The sequence below is a fragment of the Mesoplodon mirus genome, assembly GCF_964341445.2.
Source record: "Mesoplodon mirus genome assembly, chromosome: 19".
Classification (NCBI taxonomy): Eukaryota; Metazoa; Chordata; class Mammalia; order Artiodactyla; family Ziphiidae; genus Mesoplodon; species Mesoplodon mirus.
Window position 1 is genome coordinate 19,516,353 of NC_138995.1, and position 18,883 is coordinate 19,535,235.

The window sequence follows — 18,883 nt, forward strand, 5'->3', positions numbered from 1 at the left end:
CCGGTCCCGCCCAGACTGCGAGCTAGTTGAGGAGACGCCGCGGCGCGGCCGGGACCCGCCCGGAGGCGCACTGAGCGAGCCACTGGCGGAGCCATGGCCGGCGAGGAAGACCGCGGGGACGGGGAGCCGGTATCAGTGGTGACCGTGCGAGTGCAGTACTTAGAGGACACCGACCCTTTCGCATGTGCCAACTTCCCGGAGCCGCGCCGGGCCCCCACCTGCAGCCTGGACGGGGCGCTGCCCCTGGGCGCGCAGATACCCGCGCTGCACCACCTGCTGGGGGCGCCGCTCAAGGTGAGGGGAGCCGGAGAAAGGTTGGGGGCGACCGAGGGCTCAGGGTCAGCGCCATGAAAGCCTTTGGGAGCCCCTCGAGGAGAGGCTGGAGCGGGTGCGCTCCTCCGGGAAAGTTTTGGGCTGGGGACCCAAGGTACACGTTGCCTGGCTTGTGGGGAACGCCTCTCAAGTTGAGGGAAGCTGAAGAAGGGAGGTTGGGAGCTTGTACTCTGCGGCGCCCAGGCTGGCCCTCGAAATGAGGCCCACCTGGGGAGGCGCTCGGGGTCCGCTCGCTGCCAATCTGCCTGGTTAACTGCTCTGGATAGGGTGGCGTGGGTGTTTGGGCGGTAGCGGACTTAGGAGACGGAGCTGGGGATAGACCAGCTTTTCACCTGCTTCAGGTCAGGTGGGGGCGGGACCACGAGGAGGGCGGACCCGGGGCGGGCCACTGGAGGTGTCTGGAGGCTGGATTGGGTCCAGCCGAACGGAGTGTTGTCCCTGCCTGGTGAGGCCCGGCTGGGGAGTGCCGGTGGAGAATGGTCTTCACGGGCTGAGGGGAGTTCCCGGGAAGCGGCCTGGCCCGGGACACCCCGAGCGCGGGAGGCTGCACTGGTGGAAGAGCCCTTTGAGTCATCGCCCCCACCGTCTCGTACAGCTGCCGCCGCCGGCCGGGAAGCTGGAAGGGAGGGAGCGGGCCGGGCTAATTTTAAACCGCCGGCCTGCCCTCGTTTGCCTGCACCCCAGAACCGACTCGTGCACAGTGCCGGGAGAGGCCCTTTTCCAGATGGCCCGCCCTACCTCCCCTCCTGCTCGCTGCGCTCAGCCCCCCGCAGGCAGCCTTTTCCGGCGCACTCGCAGGCACCCGGTTTCCGGGCCAGAACTCTGGGAGGCACACAATCACCTCCCGGGGTGCCCCGCCAGCCAGTCAGCACCAAGTGGTGAGGAAGAGAAGCGAGAGTTGGTGGAGGTGCCCTCCCCTGATCCCAGGCTTAGCTGGGCGCCGAGTTGCGCAAACTTGCCCCCCGGGCCTGGGGTCTCCCCTGGAATGTGCCCCAGGCGCCAGGCCCCCAGCTTACATTCCTAGCGCTGCGGGCCTGCCCCGCCTCCAAGCGCGGGCGGGAGAAGTGCTGAGACTATTGGCCTGGGGAGTGGCGCGTGTCTGAGCAGAGCCCAGGCTTCAAGGACAAGGATTGAAGATAGCAGCACATTGCCTGCCCTCTCCAGAGTTTTGAAGCGACCCCTCCTCGTCCTGCCCTGTTCAAAAGGGGCAAACTGAAGTGGACCTAAAAGAAACACCTCCAGCCAGAGGCCACCTCCCATTCACAATGGGCTCTGGGGAGAGAGGGTTGCTGAACTGAGGCCAGGTTCCTGCCTCCAAGCTCCTGGAACTCCTAGTACTGAAATAAGCCTGGAGCACTACAGAGAACATAGTATTCCTCCCACCCCGGACTCGAGGACAGAATTTAGCCCTAACACCCCTCTTCCCAATTAGGGGCAAGTTTGGGAGGTCAGCTACAGGAAAAAGGATCAAAATTACCCCTTGCCTCTCCCCCTCATTTAGGGACCCATCACCACCACCCCTTCAACCAGGGCTCTGCCCTCTGTTCTCTGCTCCCTAGCTGAGAGCTACGACAGTGCGTTAAGTACCCCCCAACTCGGTCCTTCCTGGTCTCCCCACTTTCAGAACTCCCACCTGGTGTGCCTGAGGACTGCCATACCCCCCACAGGCAGACTATGGGGGCCTGCACACTGGGTTGCCACTGTGCTTGGAGCCAGGACTCCCTGGGGCTGGCAGCTCTGCCAGGAGTGGTCAGATGCACTGTGATGTGCTCATCCCAAATATAAACTGTGACCACAGCCCCAGAATAGAAGGCCAGAGGAAGAAGGGCTGAGAATAGGGCAGGGGCAGGGACATCAGAGAGCTGAGGGAGGGGGAGCAGGGCTCCTCCTTGTAGGAAATGTCAACAGCTGGTCCCTCCCCTAGTCCTATAAGTGGGTGGCCCAGGGGCACAGACATGACTCAGGCCTGCTCCACAGCCCTCTAGAGGGGAGAGGTGGCCCAGAAACCCAGGCATCCCCATCCCAGGCTGTAGAGCAAAATAAGAGGGAGGGGTTCCGTGCTCACTGTTTCACCCTCTGCACAGTTATCCAGCAGGAGAACAGTTCACAGCCAAATGACCTCTGCCTCCTGCTCTGGCCACTGACGCCCATCAGCCCCCCATACCCTGCCCCTTCCCTGGGAACGTACAGAGGCCCAGCCCACTTTCCCTCTGTGGCTCCACCCCCACACACCCCATTGGGCTGTGGCTTGCCTGTAGAGTTCCCCTGGGGGCTTCCTTTTTAAATGTTTCAGAGCTCTCAGGTCTGAAAAGGCCTTGCTCATTTCCTCCCGGTTTAGGAGGAAGCTCCTGGCCACAGCCTCTGACTCATCTCCTGGCCCTGGGGGTGGGACAGGGGGTGTCCTGGCAGTGCCTTCGGTCATGTGTGGTGTCCCCAGGGGGAACTCAGGAATATCTATCTCCCCTCTGTGCCAGAGCCCTGGGACCTGCCCCTGCCCCAGGGGAGAACCTGGCCCTCTGGCCCTGCCTCCTTTTTTTACCCAGAGCTGCCCAGTCCCACCCTCCCTGCTCCCCTGTCCCACTCTCCGTGCTACCCTTTGCCCTTCTGGGCCTGCCTCACGAGCCCCTCCCTGATATCCAAAGGCCCTGCCACATCTGGGATAGCACAGACTCCTTTCTCCCTGGGCTCTGGGCAGAGGGACCTGGGTACTGCTCTGACCCTGATGCAAAGGCCAGATGAGCCCCCTATTCCTAGCAGCAGAGATAGCCCTAGAAATCTGTTCATTACCAGCAACTTTGTTTCCCCAACTGCTGCTAAACATTAGAGTGGAACAGGCGTGGTACTTGTTTCCTGACCTTGCTCATCCCTACTCCAGCCTCAGTTTATCCCTCAGGAGCAGTTGTGACAAAGGGGCTAAAGTGTGAACCTGACCTTCTGGGACAGGGACCAACTGGAGGGGTCCCAGAAGATTCTTAAGGGTAAGATGGGGGTGCTCTGGTGATGAACTGAGCCCTTTCCTTTTTTGTTGTGGAGGTCTCTTTGGGAGACTATAGAAGATGGTGATGTGGGCATGAGTCATAGTCTCCTCCCATCTTTCCCTGGGGCCAGCATGTCCAGTCTGTTCATTCTGGGTTGCAGCCTGGTAAGGCACCCGAACTTAGTCCTGGCAGAAGTACGCACTGTTACCCCAATGTGTATTATGGTGTGTGTGTTCATTTGTGTTCCCTTGCTGGAACTAAGAGGACCAGTTTGGGGTATTTGCTCAGTTCAGAAAGCTGAGGGGTGGTCTCCAGCCCTCACTCCACCTCCCCTGCAGGGTTCCCTGGAGCACTTACAAAGTCCATTGGCCCAGGATCTAGGTCTGTTAGCCCTGGTTCCATTCAGCCTGGGGCAAAGTCACAGAATTTCTGAGCCTTGGTTTCCTCACCTGTAAAAGGATTATCAGAAGAATCAAAGGAACCAGGCAGCCCAGTGTGTGACACAGAGGAGGCATAACAAATGTGGGCTAACCTCCTCAAGACCAATTCATGTCATCTCATTCAGGAAGTCAAAGTCCAGTTGGAGACCCAAGATAAAAGGGAAGGAGGGTCATCAGAACACAGGGTCTTACATTTTTAGGAAAGAAGAAAAAGGTAGTTAACAAATTATTTCCTAAAACAAGAGTCCTTCAGCATGTAATTCTGCACTTTTCTCCATCTTCTTTGCCCCTGGCATTCTCACTCGATTATACTGTTATGAAAAATATTGGGTAGTAGGCAACATGGTGTCCTAAGCTTGTGAAACCATATGTAACAAGTTGGTTTGGGCTGCCAGAAAAGCCTAGCCCAAGGAATCAAGAGAAAAGTGGGCTGGGGCAAGATAGGGGTAGGAGATTAAGAGGTACAAGCTACTATATATAAAATAAATAAGCTACAAGGATATATTGTACAGCACAAGGAATATAGCCAATATTTTATAACAATTTAAAATGGAGTATAATTTTTTTTTTCTTTTGGCCATGTTGCGCAGCTTGTGGGATCCTAGTTCTCTGACGACCAGGGATAGAACTCGGGCCCAGGCGGTGAAAGCGCAGAGCCCTAACCACTGGACCGCCAGGGAATTCCCAAGTATAATCTTTAAAAATTGTGGATCACTATGTTGTAAGCCTGAAACGTACAATATTGTAAATCAACTACACCTTAATAAATATAAACAAATAAATAAGTAGAGAAAAGTGGGCTGGAGGCTGAAGCGAGGGGCTGAGCCTGGGAAGAATGAGGGAGAGACTCCACCCCAAGACAGACATCAGAGAAGTGTGGAAGACAAGAGCCAGGAGGGAGTCCAACTTGTGGGCCTACACTGACCCTGTGCTGACCCCAAGTACTGTCCTCAGGGACTAGGGTTTGGGCTTACGCCAGCCTGGCCCAGCCCCAGGGTGTGAGAAACAAGGCCCAGAGGTTTGGCGCTCAGAAGGGTGACCCCAGGAGGGATCTAGAGGCTGTCATACAGAGTGAAGTAAGTCAGAAGAGAAAAACAAATATCATATATTAAAGCACACATGTGGAACCTAGAAAAATGCTACAGATGAACCAGTTTGCAGGGCAGAAATAGAGACACAGATGTAGAGAACAAACGTATGGACACCAAGGGGGGAAAGTGGCAGGGGGTGGTGGTGATGGGATGAATTGGGAGATTGGGATTGACACATATACACTAATATGTATAAAATAGATAACTAATACGAACCTGTTGTATAAAAAGTAAGTAAAATTTAAAAATTAAATAAAAAAAGAAGGGTGACTCCAGGAAGGGGCCAGGGGTGTGAGGGACAAGCAACGTCCAGCTGGCAGGAAGTCTCCACTCCTTGGAGCTTGCCTGACCCTGCTCCCCACTCCATCTCCACCCGGGACAGACAGTTAAGGGAGTGGGGCATTGTCCCGGAGGCTTTGGGCTGGCTGTTACCTCTGGAGCTCCTTCCCAGAAACGGGGCGCTGGCAGCATAAGACAGGTGAAGTGGCTAGGGAGCCATTGCTACCACCACAGAGGGAAAGGGGCTCATCTGAGGAGGCTGGGGGCGGTAGAGCATTCAGTCTTCAGGACCCTGCCCCAGATGGATGCAGGTATTCTGGAAGGCAAGGGCCACGCTCGGCTCACTTGGAATTAGAGCCTGCAAGTGTGCGTGCAGGAGGGGAAGAGTGCTTGCTGGATCTGAGCTTTCTGTGGGTGTGCTGCTCACCTGTGCATGGCCAGTAGCATATGTATACCCTGCCTGACTGTATTCTTGGGTGTGTAAGCCACTCCCAGGCGGAATCTGCTCACTCCTCCAGTGTTTACCTTTACAGCACCCCACCCCTCCCCTTTCTTAGCACCCGTGGCAGTTGTGCTTCTACATTTATTTGTGGCCTTTTTCTGAGTCAGAACTGCCTGCCTCCCCAGCGGGGTTGGAAGACAGGGAAGGCAGAGGCAGTATCTTGTTCCCTGCTATGTCCTCAGCACCTAAAACCAGCCTGGTTCGTGAATATTTGAATGAATGAACTATTCTATATGTGTGTGATTTGGGGGGGTCTCTGAGGGGGTTTGTAACTTTGGGGGAAATATGTTTCTCTAGGGTCCCAGAGTCCTCCAGTCCAAGGCAGAAGGAGATGTAGCTGTGCCTGGCTGGGGGCGGGGGGTGGGGGTTGGCTGCTGAGTCACCATGTGGGAAGAGGAATCAGGAGGAATGTGGGGCTGCCCTCAGCTGAGCTGGCCCTGGACAAAGGACCCCAGCCCTGGGGCCTTGCTGCCCCATCTCAGGGCCCATTCCCAGTAGGCCCTGGAGAAGATGACTGCTCCCAGGGAGGGGAGAGAGGCCAGGCCTGCCCAAGGGAGGGCAGGCAGCCAAGCAGGAAGTGGGACAGAAAACAGGCTGGAGTGTTTGTCCTATGTCCCACGTCCCACGCAGGAGCCTGGGGGGTGGGAAGGAGTGGGAGGTGTGGGTGTCACCAAAGGGCCTTGCAGGCTGAACTCAGGCTCTCAGGCATGAGCAGGGGTACTAAGCAGAGGAGGGGTAGGGGCAGGAGCTGGACTCCCTTAACCCCAGGGGACCAAGGGCAGCTGGAAGTCCTTGGGCTGGGTCCAGAGCAGGGCAGCGCTGACAGAACATCAGGACAAACGTTGGGGTTGACTTTCCCAGTAAGATGGAGACCAGAAGACACTCTGCCTCTCCAGAGGTGGGCTTTCCCTGGGCCTCTCAAGAAGCACCACCACTCAAGTCAAGGGAACTTTCCTGAGCCGTGCACACTGGCACTGTACTACGTGGTGGAGGCATCAGGGAGTGGCACGGTGCTGCCCTCAGACTCTCCAGATTCACCTCACTAGGCTTCTCTACAGGCACTTCTCAAGGGGCCAAGAGTCATCCTGATGGTGGTGGTGGTGGTGATGATGGTGGGGAGCCAGCTCAGGGGGGTGGGAGACATGGGGAGCAGGCTCATGGGTGGAGCACCTGACTTCTTGTTACGGTGCAGGTTCCAGGGGCCCACTGTAGGCTGACTGAGTCAGACCCTAAAACCTGGTGTTTAATAGGCCTCTTGGAGGTCTCTGAGGTCCAGCTAGGACCATGGTGACTGTAGCCCACTTGGGGCAGGGCAAAGATCCTCCGGCTTGGAGGGACTTGGAGCCCTTCTCCTCACTATCTTAACTCGGGGAGACACACGTCCCCCTCTCAGCTGGGTTTGCACCTCCCAGCATTCTTAACACTTTCTCCCTGGGTGTTGAATGTTCACAGCTGCGAACTTCCTTGAAAGCAGGAACTTCCTATTTTCTCTCCGTTCCCCTTCCTCATTCATGTTCAGTAGCTCAGCAACCATTTAGGGAGCACTTGCTTTGTGCTAAGTGCTGTGATAGGCTCTGCAGATATTACATGGACAAGACAGACATGGTGCCTGAACCCAGAGAACACACGGCTAGTGGGGAAGGAGACTAGTGTCTAGGATGTGTGGAAGGCCTCAGAGGAGGGTACACACAAGGGCTGGAGGGATTTGCATAGCATTGGCTAGAGGAGTCCAGGAAGGCTTTCCAAAAAAGCATTATCTGGGAATTCCCTGGCGGTCCAGTGGTTAGGACTCCACGCTATCACTGCCAAGGGCGCGGGTTCTATCCCTGGTCAGGGAACTAAGATCCCACAAGCCGTGTGGCGTGGCCAAAAAAAAAAAAAAAAAAAAAAAAAAAAATATATATATATATATATATATATAATATCATCTGAAACCTAAAGAATGGGTAGGTATGAACCAGGAGAAAGCTCTTTGAGCCACATGGGCTTTGCACATAGTAGGCCCATGAGAAATGACTGCTGTAGGAATGCATGGCTGCACTGCAGGCCCTTGTGGTGTGCCTCTGCCAGCACCCTGAATGGGAGGTAGGAGGTCCATACGTACTCCTGCCACCTCTTCCCCAGTCCTGACAGCTGTTCCCTTTGCCCCCAGCTAGAGGACTGTGCCCTGCAAGTGTCTCCGTCTGGATACTACCTGGACCCTGAGCTGTCCCTAGAAGAGCAGCGGGAGATGCTGGAGGGCTTCTTTGAAGAGATCAGGTCAGAGCTGATGGGGCCAGGAAGGCTAGGCTGGCTCCCACCCTTGCCCCCATGCTGGAGGGGCTGGCTCAGGTGTCAGCAGCCAAGACACTTGATCTCTAGCCAGGACTGTGGGTCTCCTCCTACCACCCCAGGGAACTGTGCCGGGGGAATCCCAAGGCCTGGCCAGTGTTACCTGCTGCCTGGGATCGGGGTGGGGGCTCTCCTACATACCTGAGATGCCTGTGTTCTTAAAACCCTCCTATCTGGACAACCCTTTGGCTTGGAGAAGCATCTGGGGAAAGGAGCTGTGGCCAGGTTTTGGCTGCCTTGGTGTGGGTGGAGGGACCCTGAGGAATGGGCTGGGAGCTGCTGACTGGGCTACTTGATTCCAGCAAAGGGCGGAAGCCTACTCTGATCCTGCGGACCCAGCTCTCTCTGAGAGTCAATGCCATCTTAGGTGAGTGTGTGAGGATATCAGCGTCGAGTGCCTCCCCCCCCACCCCCCCGCCCGGTTGTCTCCGTTTCTTTCAGGCCTGTGCTGGACAGCAGACACAGCAGATGGGAGACGGGATGTGTGACTCCTCCCATTCCTATCCTGACCTCTCTTCTTCCAGGGCAGCTGCTAGACTGCGGTCGGGCTTGCCCAGAGTCAGGGAGTGGAGGAGGAGGTGGGGGGGTTCAAAAGTACTAGAAGATTCTTTGATGGGGGGTTGTGGTTGCATCCCAGTAGAAGGGGGTGGGGGGCTTGTGGTGTGTCCCCTTGAGGTTTCCATGCCCACCTACCTCTTGCAGAAAAGTTGTATGGCTCCAGTGGCCCTGAGCTCCGCCGCTCCCTCTTCTCACTAAAGCAGATCTTCCAGGTGAGGCCCAGAGGTGGGCTGGGGGTGGGCATCCAGGCTGAACCTCCCCCCACTAAACTCCCCCATGGTGCCCGCAGGAGGACAAGGACCTGGTGCCTGAATTCGTGCACTCGGAGGGGCTGAGTTGCCTAATCCATGTGGGCGCTGCTGCGGACCACAACTACCAGAGCTACATCCTCCGAGGTCAGCCTCCCCCCTCCCCCATGACCCCTGCCTTCAGTGACCCCTTACTGACCTCTTCTTGTCCCTGTGTCCCCAGCACTAGGCCAGCTGATGCTTTTTGTGGATGGGATGCTGGGGGTGGTGGCCCATAGTGAGACCGTGCAGTGGCTATACACACTGTGTGCCAGCCTGGTAAGTGGCCCTCCACCCAGCCATGCACCCTTTTCCCACTGCCTCTCTCTCGGCCTCAGTTTCCTCTTCTGCAAAGTGGTCTGGAATGGAGGGGGTCTGTGGCCCCTCTAAGCCTCAAAGGCACTTCAATACCTGGGCCTAGAGATGGCTCCTTCTGCCTAGACTCTCCTCTCTGGGTCTGGCCCCAGGAGCCCTTCCCCCTTCGCACCAGGAGCCAGCACAGCTCTGGCCCAAGCCCCACTCATGTATGCTGACCCCTCCCCCCAGTCCCGCTTGGTGGTGAAGACAGCCCTGAAGCTGCTGCTGGTGTTTGTGGAATACTCTGAGAGCAACGCGCCACTGTTCATCCGTGCAGTCAACTCTGTGGCCAGCACCACGGGTCAGAAACTGTCCCTCCCTCCTCCATTGCTCAGGGCCCTCTCTCCTACTTGTTCCCGTATGACTGCTCCCTATCTGGGTGACAGGTGCTCTTCCATGGGCCAATTTGGTGTCCATCCTGGAGGAGAAGAATGGCGCTGACCCCGAGTTGCTGGTGTACACTGTCACCCTCATCAACAAGGTGGGATGGGGGAGCAAAGGGGGAACCAAGTGCCATTCTGGGCCCCTCAGGCTCTTGACTTCTGGTGTCCATCAGCTTTAGCCTTGCCGTCCGATTCCCACCCTCCAGACTCTGGCAGCGCTCCCGGATCAGGACTCCTTCTACGACGTGACGGATGCACTGGAGCAGCAGGGCATGGAGGCACTGGTCCAGCGCCACTTGGGCACCGCGGGCACTGACGTCGACCTGCGCGCTCAGCTTATGCTGTATGAGGTGGGCTGGGCGGGCTGGGCTGTCAGGGCCCGAAGGCAGGAGAGGGGAGGGGAGGGAGTGCGGCCGTTCTCCAGTGCCCCACCCCACCTACTTGGGCCTCAGTCGCTCCCATCTGGGCTCAACTCTCCTAGAGCGCCCTGCGGTTGGAGGATGGGGACATGGAAGAAGCCGTCGCAGGTGGGCGGCGCATCACCCGCCGAAAGCCTTCCTCAGAGGAGGGCAAGAGGATCCGCCGATCTCTAGAAGTGCGCTCCCCGGAGCCTGGGTAAGAACGAACTGCCTTGGCGGAGGCGGAGGGGTGGAACCGGCAGGAGGAGCCCTGCCTCCTGACAGGCCACACCTCCAGCTCCACAGGCCCCGCCTCACCAGTCGTCTCGACCTCCTCCTCCTCCTCCTCCGCCAGCCCTGCCTTGCCGACCGGCCCCACCTCCAGCCCCGTAGGCCCCGCCCCACCTACAGGCCCCGCCTCCAGCGCCGTGGGCCCTGTCTCTGGCCTCCATACCACCCTGAGCCTCTTTCCTACCATCTCGGTGACGCGCTCACCCGACAGCTCCTGCGAGAGGAGCATCTACAAGTAAGTAGGCAGATAGAGGCTGTCCCGGGAGTCTTTCCTCCAGCTGTCCCTCCACTCTGCGCCCCTTCACGGGCCCTCCGCCTCCTCTGCCCAAACTTCTCTGCCCAAACGCGTGCTTTCTTTCTCTTTCTTTCCAGACTTCACCAAACTGCTCCTGTTTGGTAAGTGACTGCTGGGGGGTGGGGTTCGGCTCTGACTGGACCTCCTCCTCCTGCGGCTTCTCTTCTTCTGGCATTCTGCCTGTTTTGCCAATGTCATCTGTCTCTCTACCCCCTTCTGTCTTTGTTTCTCTGTCACTGTCTCTGACTCTCCTGTTTTGCTCTGTCTTTTACTGCACCCCGTCCTGCGTCATGTCGGTCTCTCCCCTCCACTTCCAGGTTCCTCACATCATGCCTCCCCCTCTCCCTCCTCTTCCCACTGTGGCTGGGAAGGAACCCCTGGTATCACTGCCCAGCTCTGTGTGGGTGTGAGCAACTGGGCTTTGGGGTGGAGCACGTACCACAATTACCATTTCTTCCTCTCATTCCCCCCTACCCAGTGCCCGTGAGAGCCCATCTGTCCCCCAGTTCCCTACTGGGCAGGCCAGGCTGGAGTAAGTACAGAGGCCAGCCTGCCAGGCCTGCCATGTGCTCAGGGCTTCAGCATTGCTTCCCCCAGCAGGGGTTCCACGTGCCTGATGCAGCCAGAGCTGGGGGACTCTCCCACTTATGTGTCCTTAGTTACCCAAGGACTAAGCACTAGGAAACAGTTCACTGGGGTCATAGAGATCCCAGTGCTTTAACAGTGACACCTTAACAGCTTTGATCAGTAATGAGGATGTGGACTCCCAACCTGGAGCCAATTCTCCTGTGTCCTCAGCCCAGGATTAGGGCTGGGAGGGGATCTAGCGTGCTGGGTGGTGCGGAGGTGGAGGAGCAGCCTCCATCTAAGGGAAGGACAGAGACTGAGTGCCAACAGAGGCTGGAGAGGCCAAAAGAGAGATGGGATTGCCTTTATTACTTCAACATAAACTGAGTGCCTTTCGTTTACCAGGCCCTTTTCTGGGCATAGGCCATAGCTCTCAGAAGCTGCTAGACATGCCAAGGGAGGGACAGCCTGGTGTGCCCTTCGGGACAGCTATCCCCTCCCCCTGCTCTAAGGATCCTTGTCTAGGATCAGAACAGTGAACATGAACAGCAGCAAGGTTGCAAGTTAGATGTTAAGTAGAACTTCTCCCCGTATGTTGACCTGGGAATACTGGCTTGGTAGTGACCCTCCCCAGATGTGGAAGACTGAACAGGAGCTGGCCTTGGGGTGGGGTGGGGGGACAGGTCCTGGGTCTGCTCAGCGCATGGACTGTTCCCTGTGTGTCTGTGTGTGCCTGCAATTAGGAGCAGTGCCCAGGGGCCCAGCAAGGCATGTGCACCACCCTGGGCTGGGGTGTATCAGACACCCTCACTGACAAGTCCCTCCCCCCAGAGCCCGGTTCCTGGAGAATGTAGCAGCAGCAGAAACAGAAAAGCAGGCTGCGCTGGCCCAGGGCCAGGCAGAGACATTGGCTGGAGCCATGCACGATGGTGTCGATGGACACCCAGGTGAGCAGGTGGGTGGGCAGAATCCACCCATGTTGCCCTGTTGCTCCACAGAGGACGTGACACTGACGGCTGTTTTCCTTTTTCTAGACACCCAAGAATTACGGGGCTCCCCAGAACCAGCCCCTGCACCTGAAACACCCCAGAGCGCTGCCCCTCAAATCCTGCTCCGTACTCGGCACAGCCTCGAGCCAGAGCCCAAGGAGCCCTTGGCCCCACCAAGCCCCAAGGCTGAGCCCGTCCGGGAGCTCCCTACCAGCGTACCCAGCCTCCGCATTGGGGACCTGGACTTCTCAGATCTGGGGGAGGATGAAGACCAGGACGTGCTGAACACGGAGTCTGTGGAGGCGGGGAAAGGGGTCCCGCCCCCGCCACCCCCGCTCCCGGGAGGCCCCCCACCTCCTCCGCCCCCACCCCCCCCACCCATCAAAAGCCCCTTCCCACCACCACCCCCAGCTGCCGCTCTTACCCCCTCAGCACCTGATGGCCTAGCCCTCCCCACCAAGAGGAAGACAGTAAAACTCTTCTGGCGGGAGCTAAAGCTGGCTGGGGTCCATGGAGGCTCTGGCAGCCGCTTTGGGCCCTGTCCCACCCTGTGGGCCTCACTAGAGCCTGTCTCGGTGGATACAGCCCGGCTAGAACACCTGTTCGAGTCCCGTGCCAAGGACGTGCTGCCTTCCAAGGTAAACGTGCCCTCGTCTGCAAGGTAACCCTAGGGGAGAGGGGAGGCAATCAGAGCTCAAGCGTCTGAACTGCTGGGGCTGCCACTCATTTCCCACATGGGGAAACCGAGGCAAAGAAAGGAGTAGCGACTTGTCTGAGGTCCTTCAATAAGGATTCAGCCCAACCCTAACTAGCCTCTAAGCCCATCCCAAGGCCTTACACATCCCAGATCCCTGGTTGTGGGGTAATCCCACCATTTAGCCATTCAGAGTGGGGCCTTAGTGTGCCCTCTTAGATTGTTGCCCCAGTTAGACCCTTTCCCAATCTTACACTGCCCTTCCCCCAATTTCAAAGAAAGCTGGTGAGGGCCGCCGCACAGTGACCACCGTGCTGGACCCCAAGCGCAGCAACGCCATCAACATCGGCCTAACCACGCTGCCACCTGTGCACGTCATTAAGGCTGCCCTGCTCAACTTTGATGAGTTTGCTGTCAGCAAGGATGGCATTGAGGTAGGGATACCCAGCTAAGGGTCCAGCAAGTCCGGCCCTCTCCTTTGGTCAGTGGGCATTTCCTGTCCCTCCAGTGGTGGGGATGGGCTTGGCATTTCCCCAGACTCTGGGGCTGCCCCAGATGACCTAGGGAGGAGTCAAGACCAATACCTGAGGCCGCAGGCCAGCACTGAGGGGCCTATGTGGGCCGGTGGGTGCGTTCTCAGAAGCTACTGACCATGATGCCCACAGAGGAGGAGCAGCAGAAGATCGAGGAGGCCCAGCTGGCCAATCCTGACATACCCCTGGGCCCAGCCGAGAACTTCCTGATGACTCTCGCTTCCATCAGGGGCCTGGCTGCCCGCCTACAACTCTGGGCCTTCAAGCTGGATTATGACAGCATGGAGCGGGTACCTGGGTCATGGGATGGGACAGGCAGTGGGGACAGGTGAGCATGATAACCATGTAGTCTGAGTTCCTGGTCTCCCACACCAGGAAATTGCAGAGCCACTGTTTGACCTGAAAGTGGGCATGCAACAGCTGGTGCAAAATGCCACCTTCCACTGCATCCTGGCCACCCTGCTGGCTGTGGGCAACTTCCTCAACGGCTCCCAGGTGAGCTGAGAGCACATGAGGGCGGGGGCCGGGGCTCTGGAGCCAGCCACCCTCAGGCTCAGGCTCAGACAGGGTCCTTTCAGAGCAGCGGCTTTGAGCTGAGCTACCTGGAAAAGGTGTCAGAGGTGAAAGACACGGTGCGCCGACAGTCACTGCTGCATCATCTCTGCTCTCTGGTGCTCCAGACCCGGCCTGATTCCTCTGACCTCTACTCAGAAATTCCTGCCCTGATCCGCTGTGCCAAGGTCAGCACCTGCCAGAGGCCTAAGACTGGCCGTGGCATGAGGGAGCACTGCTTCTCTCCCTCTCCCTAAGTGGGCTGCTGGGCCAGGGCTTGCTTAGGCTACAGGCATGCGTGTGGGCTGTGTCCTCTGCCAGAAACTCTTTCTTCTATTGGCATGGCTACACCTACTCTATCTTTAGGTCTGTTTAGCTGCCACTTATCCCAAGAAACCTTCTCCGTTCTCCACTGCATCAAATGGACTTGTCTGTCTCTCGCATCAGACTGTGAGCTTTTGGAGGGCAGGGGCCGGACCTCGGCTGTGTCCTCAGGGCCCAGGCTAGTCAGCCCAGCACAGAGGCAGCTCAGGTGGTGTCTTTCTGTGGGGGGACAGCAGGTGTACTCCCTGCTTTTCCAGGTGGACTTTGAGCAGCTGACTGAGAACCTGGGGCAGCTGGAGCGCCGGAGCCGGGCAGCCGAAGAGAGCCTGCGGAGCTTGTCCAAGCACGAGCTGGCTCCAGCCCTGCGTGCCCGCCTCACCCACTTCCTGGCCCATTGTACCCGCCGTGTTGCCACGCTGAGGGTCGTGCACCGCCGTGTCTGCAACAGGTGGGGGCGTGGGCCAGAGAGGCAGGACTGCCACCACCATCCCTCAGACCCCAAGCAGGACTCACCACTCCTCCTCACCCCAACCTGGCTAGGTTCCACGCCTTCCTGCTGTACCTGGGGTACACAGCGGAGGCAGCCCGTGAGGCGCGCGTCATGCAGTTCTGCCACACGCTGCGGGAGTTCGCACTGGAGTATCGGACTTGCCGGGACCGGGTGCTGCAGCAGCAGCAGAAGCGGGCCACATACCGTGAGCGCAACAAGACCCGGGGACGCATGATCACCGAGGTGGGTGTCCCTTCCAGGTCTTGACTGCCACCCCCATGGTTCTTCCTCTACTCCCAACCCACCCCTTTCCTCTCTCCAGACAGAGAAGTTCTCAGGTGTGGCGGCTGGGGAAACCCCCAGCAACCCATCTATCCCAGTGGCTGTGAGCAGTGGGCCAGGAGAGGGTGATGCCAACAGTCACGCCAGCATGAAGAGTCTGCTAGCCAGCAAGCCCGAGGACACCACACATGGCCGCCGCAGCAGAGGTGGGACCTACGGCCGCTGGGGGCAGTGGGCTCTGGGACCGCTTTGGCCTCACCTCCCTATCTGGCTCCCTCAGGCATGGTCCAGAGCAGCTCCCCAGTCATGCCCACAGCAGTGGGGCCCTGCCCTGTACCCCCAGAAGAACCTCCAGGCTCCAGTTTACCCAGTGACACTTCAGATGAGATCATGGACCTGCTGGTGCAGTCAGTGACCAAGAGCAGTCCTCGTGCCTTAGCTGCACGGGAACGCAAGCGTTCCCGTGGCAACCGCAAGTCTTGTGAGTATTCCCCACACACCCACTGCCCACCTTAACCCCATCAACCCCCTCCAACCCTGCTCTGTCCTTGCAGTGAGACGGACGCTGAAGAGCGGGCTCGCAGAGGACCTGGTACAGGCACTAGGACTGAGCAAGGGTCCTGGCCTGGAAGTGTGAAGGTGCTGCCTCCACGATACCTAGCTATCTGGGCCCCAGCCTGCAGTGCAGGAGACTATGGTGAGGAGGGACCAGAGCACAATTCTGGGCCTCTTCTCAACTCGAGGGCCACTCTGTGCCCGTGGCCAGTGCCGTGAGCAGATTAGCTGTGTGTGCCTGTGTGAGTGCACGTGTGCATGTATGAGCTCCCTGGACACGTGGAGCATAATAAAGGTTTCCTAGCCAATCCAAGAGCCTTTTTCTTCTTTCAAAGTACCCACCACACTGTGCCTGTAGCAGAAGGAAAATACCAAAGGACTGGCTGTTCCTGCCTTATCTCTCTTTATCACCCACACAGCCATTAGCCACATTGTAAGCCATTTATTCACCAATCCTATACCTTAGACTGCCTTTGGCCCTTGGACTAGGCCCTCATTGCTCCTGGCATGGGGGCCATGTAGCCTGATAGAGCCACCCGGGGCCCAGAAACCTGTAGCCACAATGTCAGTGGCTATAACCGCTTCATCTGCCGCCGCTCCTGTCGGCGCTGCCGTTTCTCGTTGTGCTCTGGTGCTGGGGCGCCACTGTCTGCTGTAAACCAAGGGCCCAGTACATTGACCCACAGGAGGTAAAGGGCTCTGCCCGGCGCCTAGGAGAGAAAAGGGAGCTTGAAGCCAGGTGCAGGAAATGAAAGAAGAGAAGGGGTGGATGCCCCAGCTCCTCGTTGGGAGCCCCCCGACCCACGTACCAGAAGCCAGAAGGACCAGACGTAGAGGGAGAAGCAGCTGAGCACCTGCACGATAGCTGTCAGGAGGATCACATCTTTAAGGTGCCTGTGGATAGAAGGGAGGCTGCAAGGGCTAAAAATAGTAAACGGGGAATTCCCTGGCGGTCCAGTGGTTAGGCCTCCGTGCCTTCACTGCTGAGGGCCCAGGTTCGATCCCTGGTCGGGGAACTAAGATCCCACATGCTGCACAGAACATCCAAACAAAAAAAAAAATTTTTTTTAATAAAAAATAAAAACGGGCTTCCCTGGTGGCGCAGTGGTTGAGAGTCCGCCTGCCGATGCAGGGGACACAGGTTCGTGCCCCGGTCCTGGAAGATCCCACATGCCACAAAGTGGCTAGGCCCGTGAGCCATGGCCGCTGAGCCTGCGTGTCCGGAGCCTGTGCTCCACAACGGGAGAGGCCACAGCAGTGAGAGGCCCGCGTACCGCAAAAAATAAATAAATAAAATAAAAACAAAAATAATAGATGCGCCCTAGTTCAACTCCCTTCCACCCTCTTCAAGTCACAGGTAGCTGTGGGTCTTGGGCCCCAGCACCCCAGCCCTGGCGCCGCTCACCTGGGCTGACAGCGGGGGACACTCACTCTGCCATGCCCTGCTCCATGTTGAGATCCATTCCACCATCCATCAGGGCCCCATCCTCAGAGAAGGCTGCCCTTGCCATCGAGCTCATAGAGTGGTAGCTGGCCCCGTATACTGCCAGACTAAAGCCCAGGGCCATCTGCCGAACAAGAATGGGGGTATCAAAGGCCAGCCTATGTGCTTACCCTATGTGCTTACCCACTTCCCAGGATGCAGGACACTTACCCAGGCCCAAAATGAAGCAGATGAGTAGAAGAAGACCAGGGTGACAAGACAGTAAATGGCCTGTAAGCAGACACAGGATCAGGCTGGGATTGAAAGCTTACTAGGGACTTCCCTGGTGGCGCAGTGGTTAGGAATCCGCCCGCCAATGCAGGGGACACTGGCTCGATCCCTGGTCCGGGAGGATCCCACATGCTGCAGAGCAACTAGGCCCATGCACCACAACTACTGAAGCCCACGTGCCTAGAGCCCGTGCTCCACAAGAGGAGCCACCGCAATGAGAAGCCCGCGCACCGCAACGAAGAGTAGCCCCCGCTCGCCGCAACTAGAGGAAGCCCATGCACAGCAACAAGGACCCAATGCAGCCATAAATAAATAATAAAATTTTAATTTTTAATGAAAAAAAAAAGCTTACTAAACCATGGACCTCCCTCGACTCTGACCAAGATATTAGGCCAGGTGATGAAAGAAGACAAGTCGTTTCTTATACGGTTGAGGGAAGAGGTCTGCTTCCTGAATACCCAGACTCCCCTCCGACACTTCAGCCCAGGAAAGAAGCCCCTGTGTATTTAGGATGGGAAGGGCTCTCCAGTCAATCTGAGACTCACACCCTCATTTTGTTTTTGGTTTTTTGTTTTGACTATTCAGCACTTCCTCTGTGCCAGGATCCTTTCTCATTTACTTTTAGTTGGAGTTTTCTTCTGGAGCTTTAGCTGTCATACACTGCCACCACTCCACCCCACCAAACAGAGCTGAGGGCTATGGAACACTGGGTGGGCACAGAAGCAAGGAGGGAAGCACTTACATTGGCCCCCAGTATGATTCGCAGGTAGAACTTCAAGGTCTCTTTGTTCTCCTCAAATATCTGCTTCTTCCCTCTCGTGCCCACTTTGCCCTTGGGCTGCAGAGAGATGACGAGACGCTGTCAGAACCCTCATCAGCCAGGGTCTTCCTTATCCTCCCCACCATTCCGGTTAGCTACAGAGTTCCATCTGCACCTCAGCCGAGTCTCCGTGGTGCTCAAACCTAGCACAATCCTTGGGATGTCCACCCCTCCTCCAAACCATCCTGCTTAGGGCTGACAGCATCTTTCCAGCACACCCAGCAATGACCGCCTCCTGCTCAGGCTGGGAACAATCCAACACTAGGCTGGTATCTCCTGAATCCTCTGATAAGGTCCAGTTTTGGGCTGACAAACCCTTCAAGGGGGATCCCTGAGTGGGCTTGAATGGCGACCCTCTCCGGCCTCTGCTAGAGTAAACCAGATCTGGGCTAACGCCTACCCCGCCTCAAGCCCCTTAGATCTCCAGCTAGACCTGGCACTGTCTGGTACTGACGCCCACCCGTCTCCGGCACCAGCTCTGGTACGTTCCTGCGCCTCTCCACTCCCCACCTTAATCTAGTACGGTTCAGCCACCGGACGGCACCTCCCTCTGGCCGACCCACTTCCTTTGATGTCCTTCCTCTGTTTTCAGTCTCCCGGCCCCGAGAGTGCTTTGCCTTGCGGACCCCGCCCTACTCGCCCTCCTTACCGCCATGGTGCGACGCAAATACCCAGCCGGGGAAAGATGGGAGAGCGACCGAAACAGCACTCAGTAGGTACCACATCTGCTGCACAGGCACTTCCGGTGCAGACCCAAATCGTCAGCAACTGGGACGGAAGTGGGAGATCCACTTCCTTCCCAAGCTCCGCCCGCCCGAGTCGGTGGGACTTCACTTCCCA

At 57.5% G+C, this 18,883-nt stretch overlaps 2 protein-coding genes across 6 annotated transcripts; one reads left to right on the forward strand and one right to left on the reverse strand.

Annotated features, from left to right (window-relative positions):
• The first annotated feature begins 9 nt into the window (after positions 1-9).
• On the forward strand, positions 10-15,822 carry FHOD1 (formin homology 2 domain containing 1). 4 transcript variants are annotated; one of them, XM_082607317.1, is made up of 24 exons: positions 10-294; positions 7,776-7,882; positions 8,257-8,321; positions 8,657-8,724; positions 8,802-8,907; positions 8,984-9,078; positions 9,346-9,457; positions 9,543-9,637; positions 9,746-9,889; positions 10,021-10,154; positions 10,236-10,463; positions 10,601-10,624; positions 11,002-11,055; positions 11,922-12,037; positions 12,125-12,717; positions 13,052-13,207; positions 13,414-13,596; positions 13,682-13,801; positions 13,885-14,046; positions 14,440-14,630; positions 14,723-14,915; positions 14,995-15,160; positions 15,235-15,435; positions 15,509-15,822. In XM_082607317.1, the coding sequence occupies exons 1-24, from the start codon at positions 94-96 to the stop codon at positions 15,589-15,591; spliced, it is 3,597 nt and encodes a 1,198-aa protein (XP_082463443.1). In that variant the 5' UTR covers positions 10-93; the 3' UTR covers positions 15,592-15,822. The 4 variants fall into 4 exon arrangements, with proteins under 4 accessions (XP_082463443.1, XP_082463444.1, XP_082463446.1 ...); XM_082607319.1 differs by lacking the exon at positions 10-294 and adding an exon at positions 3,221-3,311; XM_082607318.1 differs by lacking the exon at positions 10,601-10,624.
• Positions 15,823-15,936: 114 nt separating this feature from the next.
• Positions 15,937-18,796, reverse strand: TMEM208 (transmembrane protein 208). 2 transcript variants are annotated; one of them, XM_082607377.1, is made up of 6 exons: positions 18,693-18,793; positions 17,966-18,061; positions 17,164-17,223; positions 16,941-17,077; positions 16,319-16,403; positions 15,937-16,219 (listed from the first exon to the last, which is right to left on the reverse strand). In XM_082607377.1, exons 1-6 carry the CDS (start codon positions 18,696-18,698, stop codon positions 16,082-16,084), a joined length of 522 nt encoding a protein of 173 aa, XP_082463503.1. In that variant the 5' UTR covers positions 18,699-18,793; the 3' UTR covers positions 15,937-16,081. The 2 variants fall into 2 exon arrangements, 1 of the variants encoding a protein (XP_082463503.1); XR_014292224.1 differs by having other exon boundaries at positions 16,179-16,219; positions 16,915-17,077; positions 18,693-18,796.
• Between the last annotated feature and the right edge of the window lie 87 nt (positions 18,797-18,883).

What these genes read in the sequence shown, in the direction of transcription:
- FHOD1 (XM_082607317.1), top strand. Translation starts at nt 94, where the DNA reads ATGGCCGGCGAGGAAGACCGCGGGGACGGGGAGCCGGTATCAGTGGTG. An exon ending in CACCGCCGTGTCTGCAACAG is followed by an intron (nt 14,631 to 14,722) that starts GTGGGGGCGTGG and finishes CAACCTGGCTAG; the next exon opens with GTTCCACGCCTTCCTGCTGT. An exon ending in GGGGACGCATGATCACCGAG is followed by an intron (nt 14,916 to 14,994) that starts GTGGGTGTCCCT and finishes TCCTCTCTCCAG; the next exon opens with ACAGAGAAGTTCTCAGGTGT.
- TMEM208 (XM_082607377.1), bottom strand. An exon ending in GAATCATACTGGGGGCCAAT is followed by an intron (nt 17,224 to 17,965) that starts GTAAGTGCTTCC and finishes GTCTGCTTACAG; the next exon opens with GCCATTTACTGTCTTGTCAC. An exon ending in ATGGAGCAGGGCATGGCAGA is followed by an intron (nt 16,404 to 16,940) that starts GTGAGTGTCCCC and finishes TTCTATCCACAG; the next exon opens with GCACCTTAAAGATGTGATCC.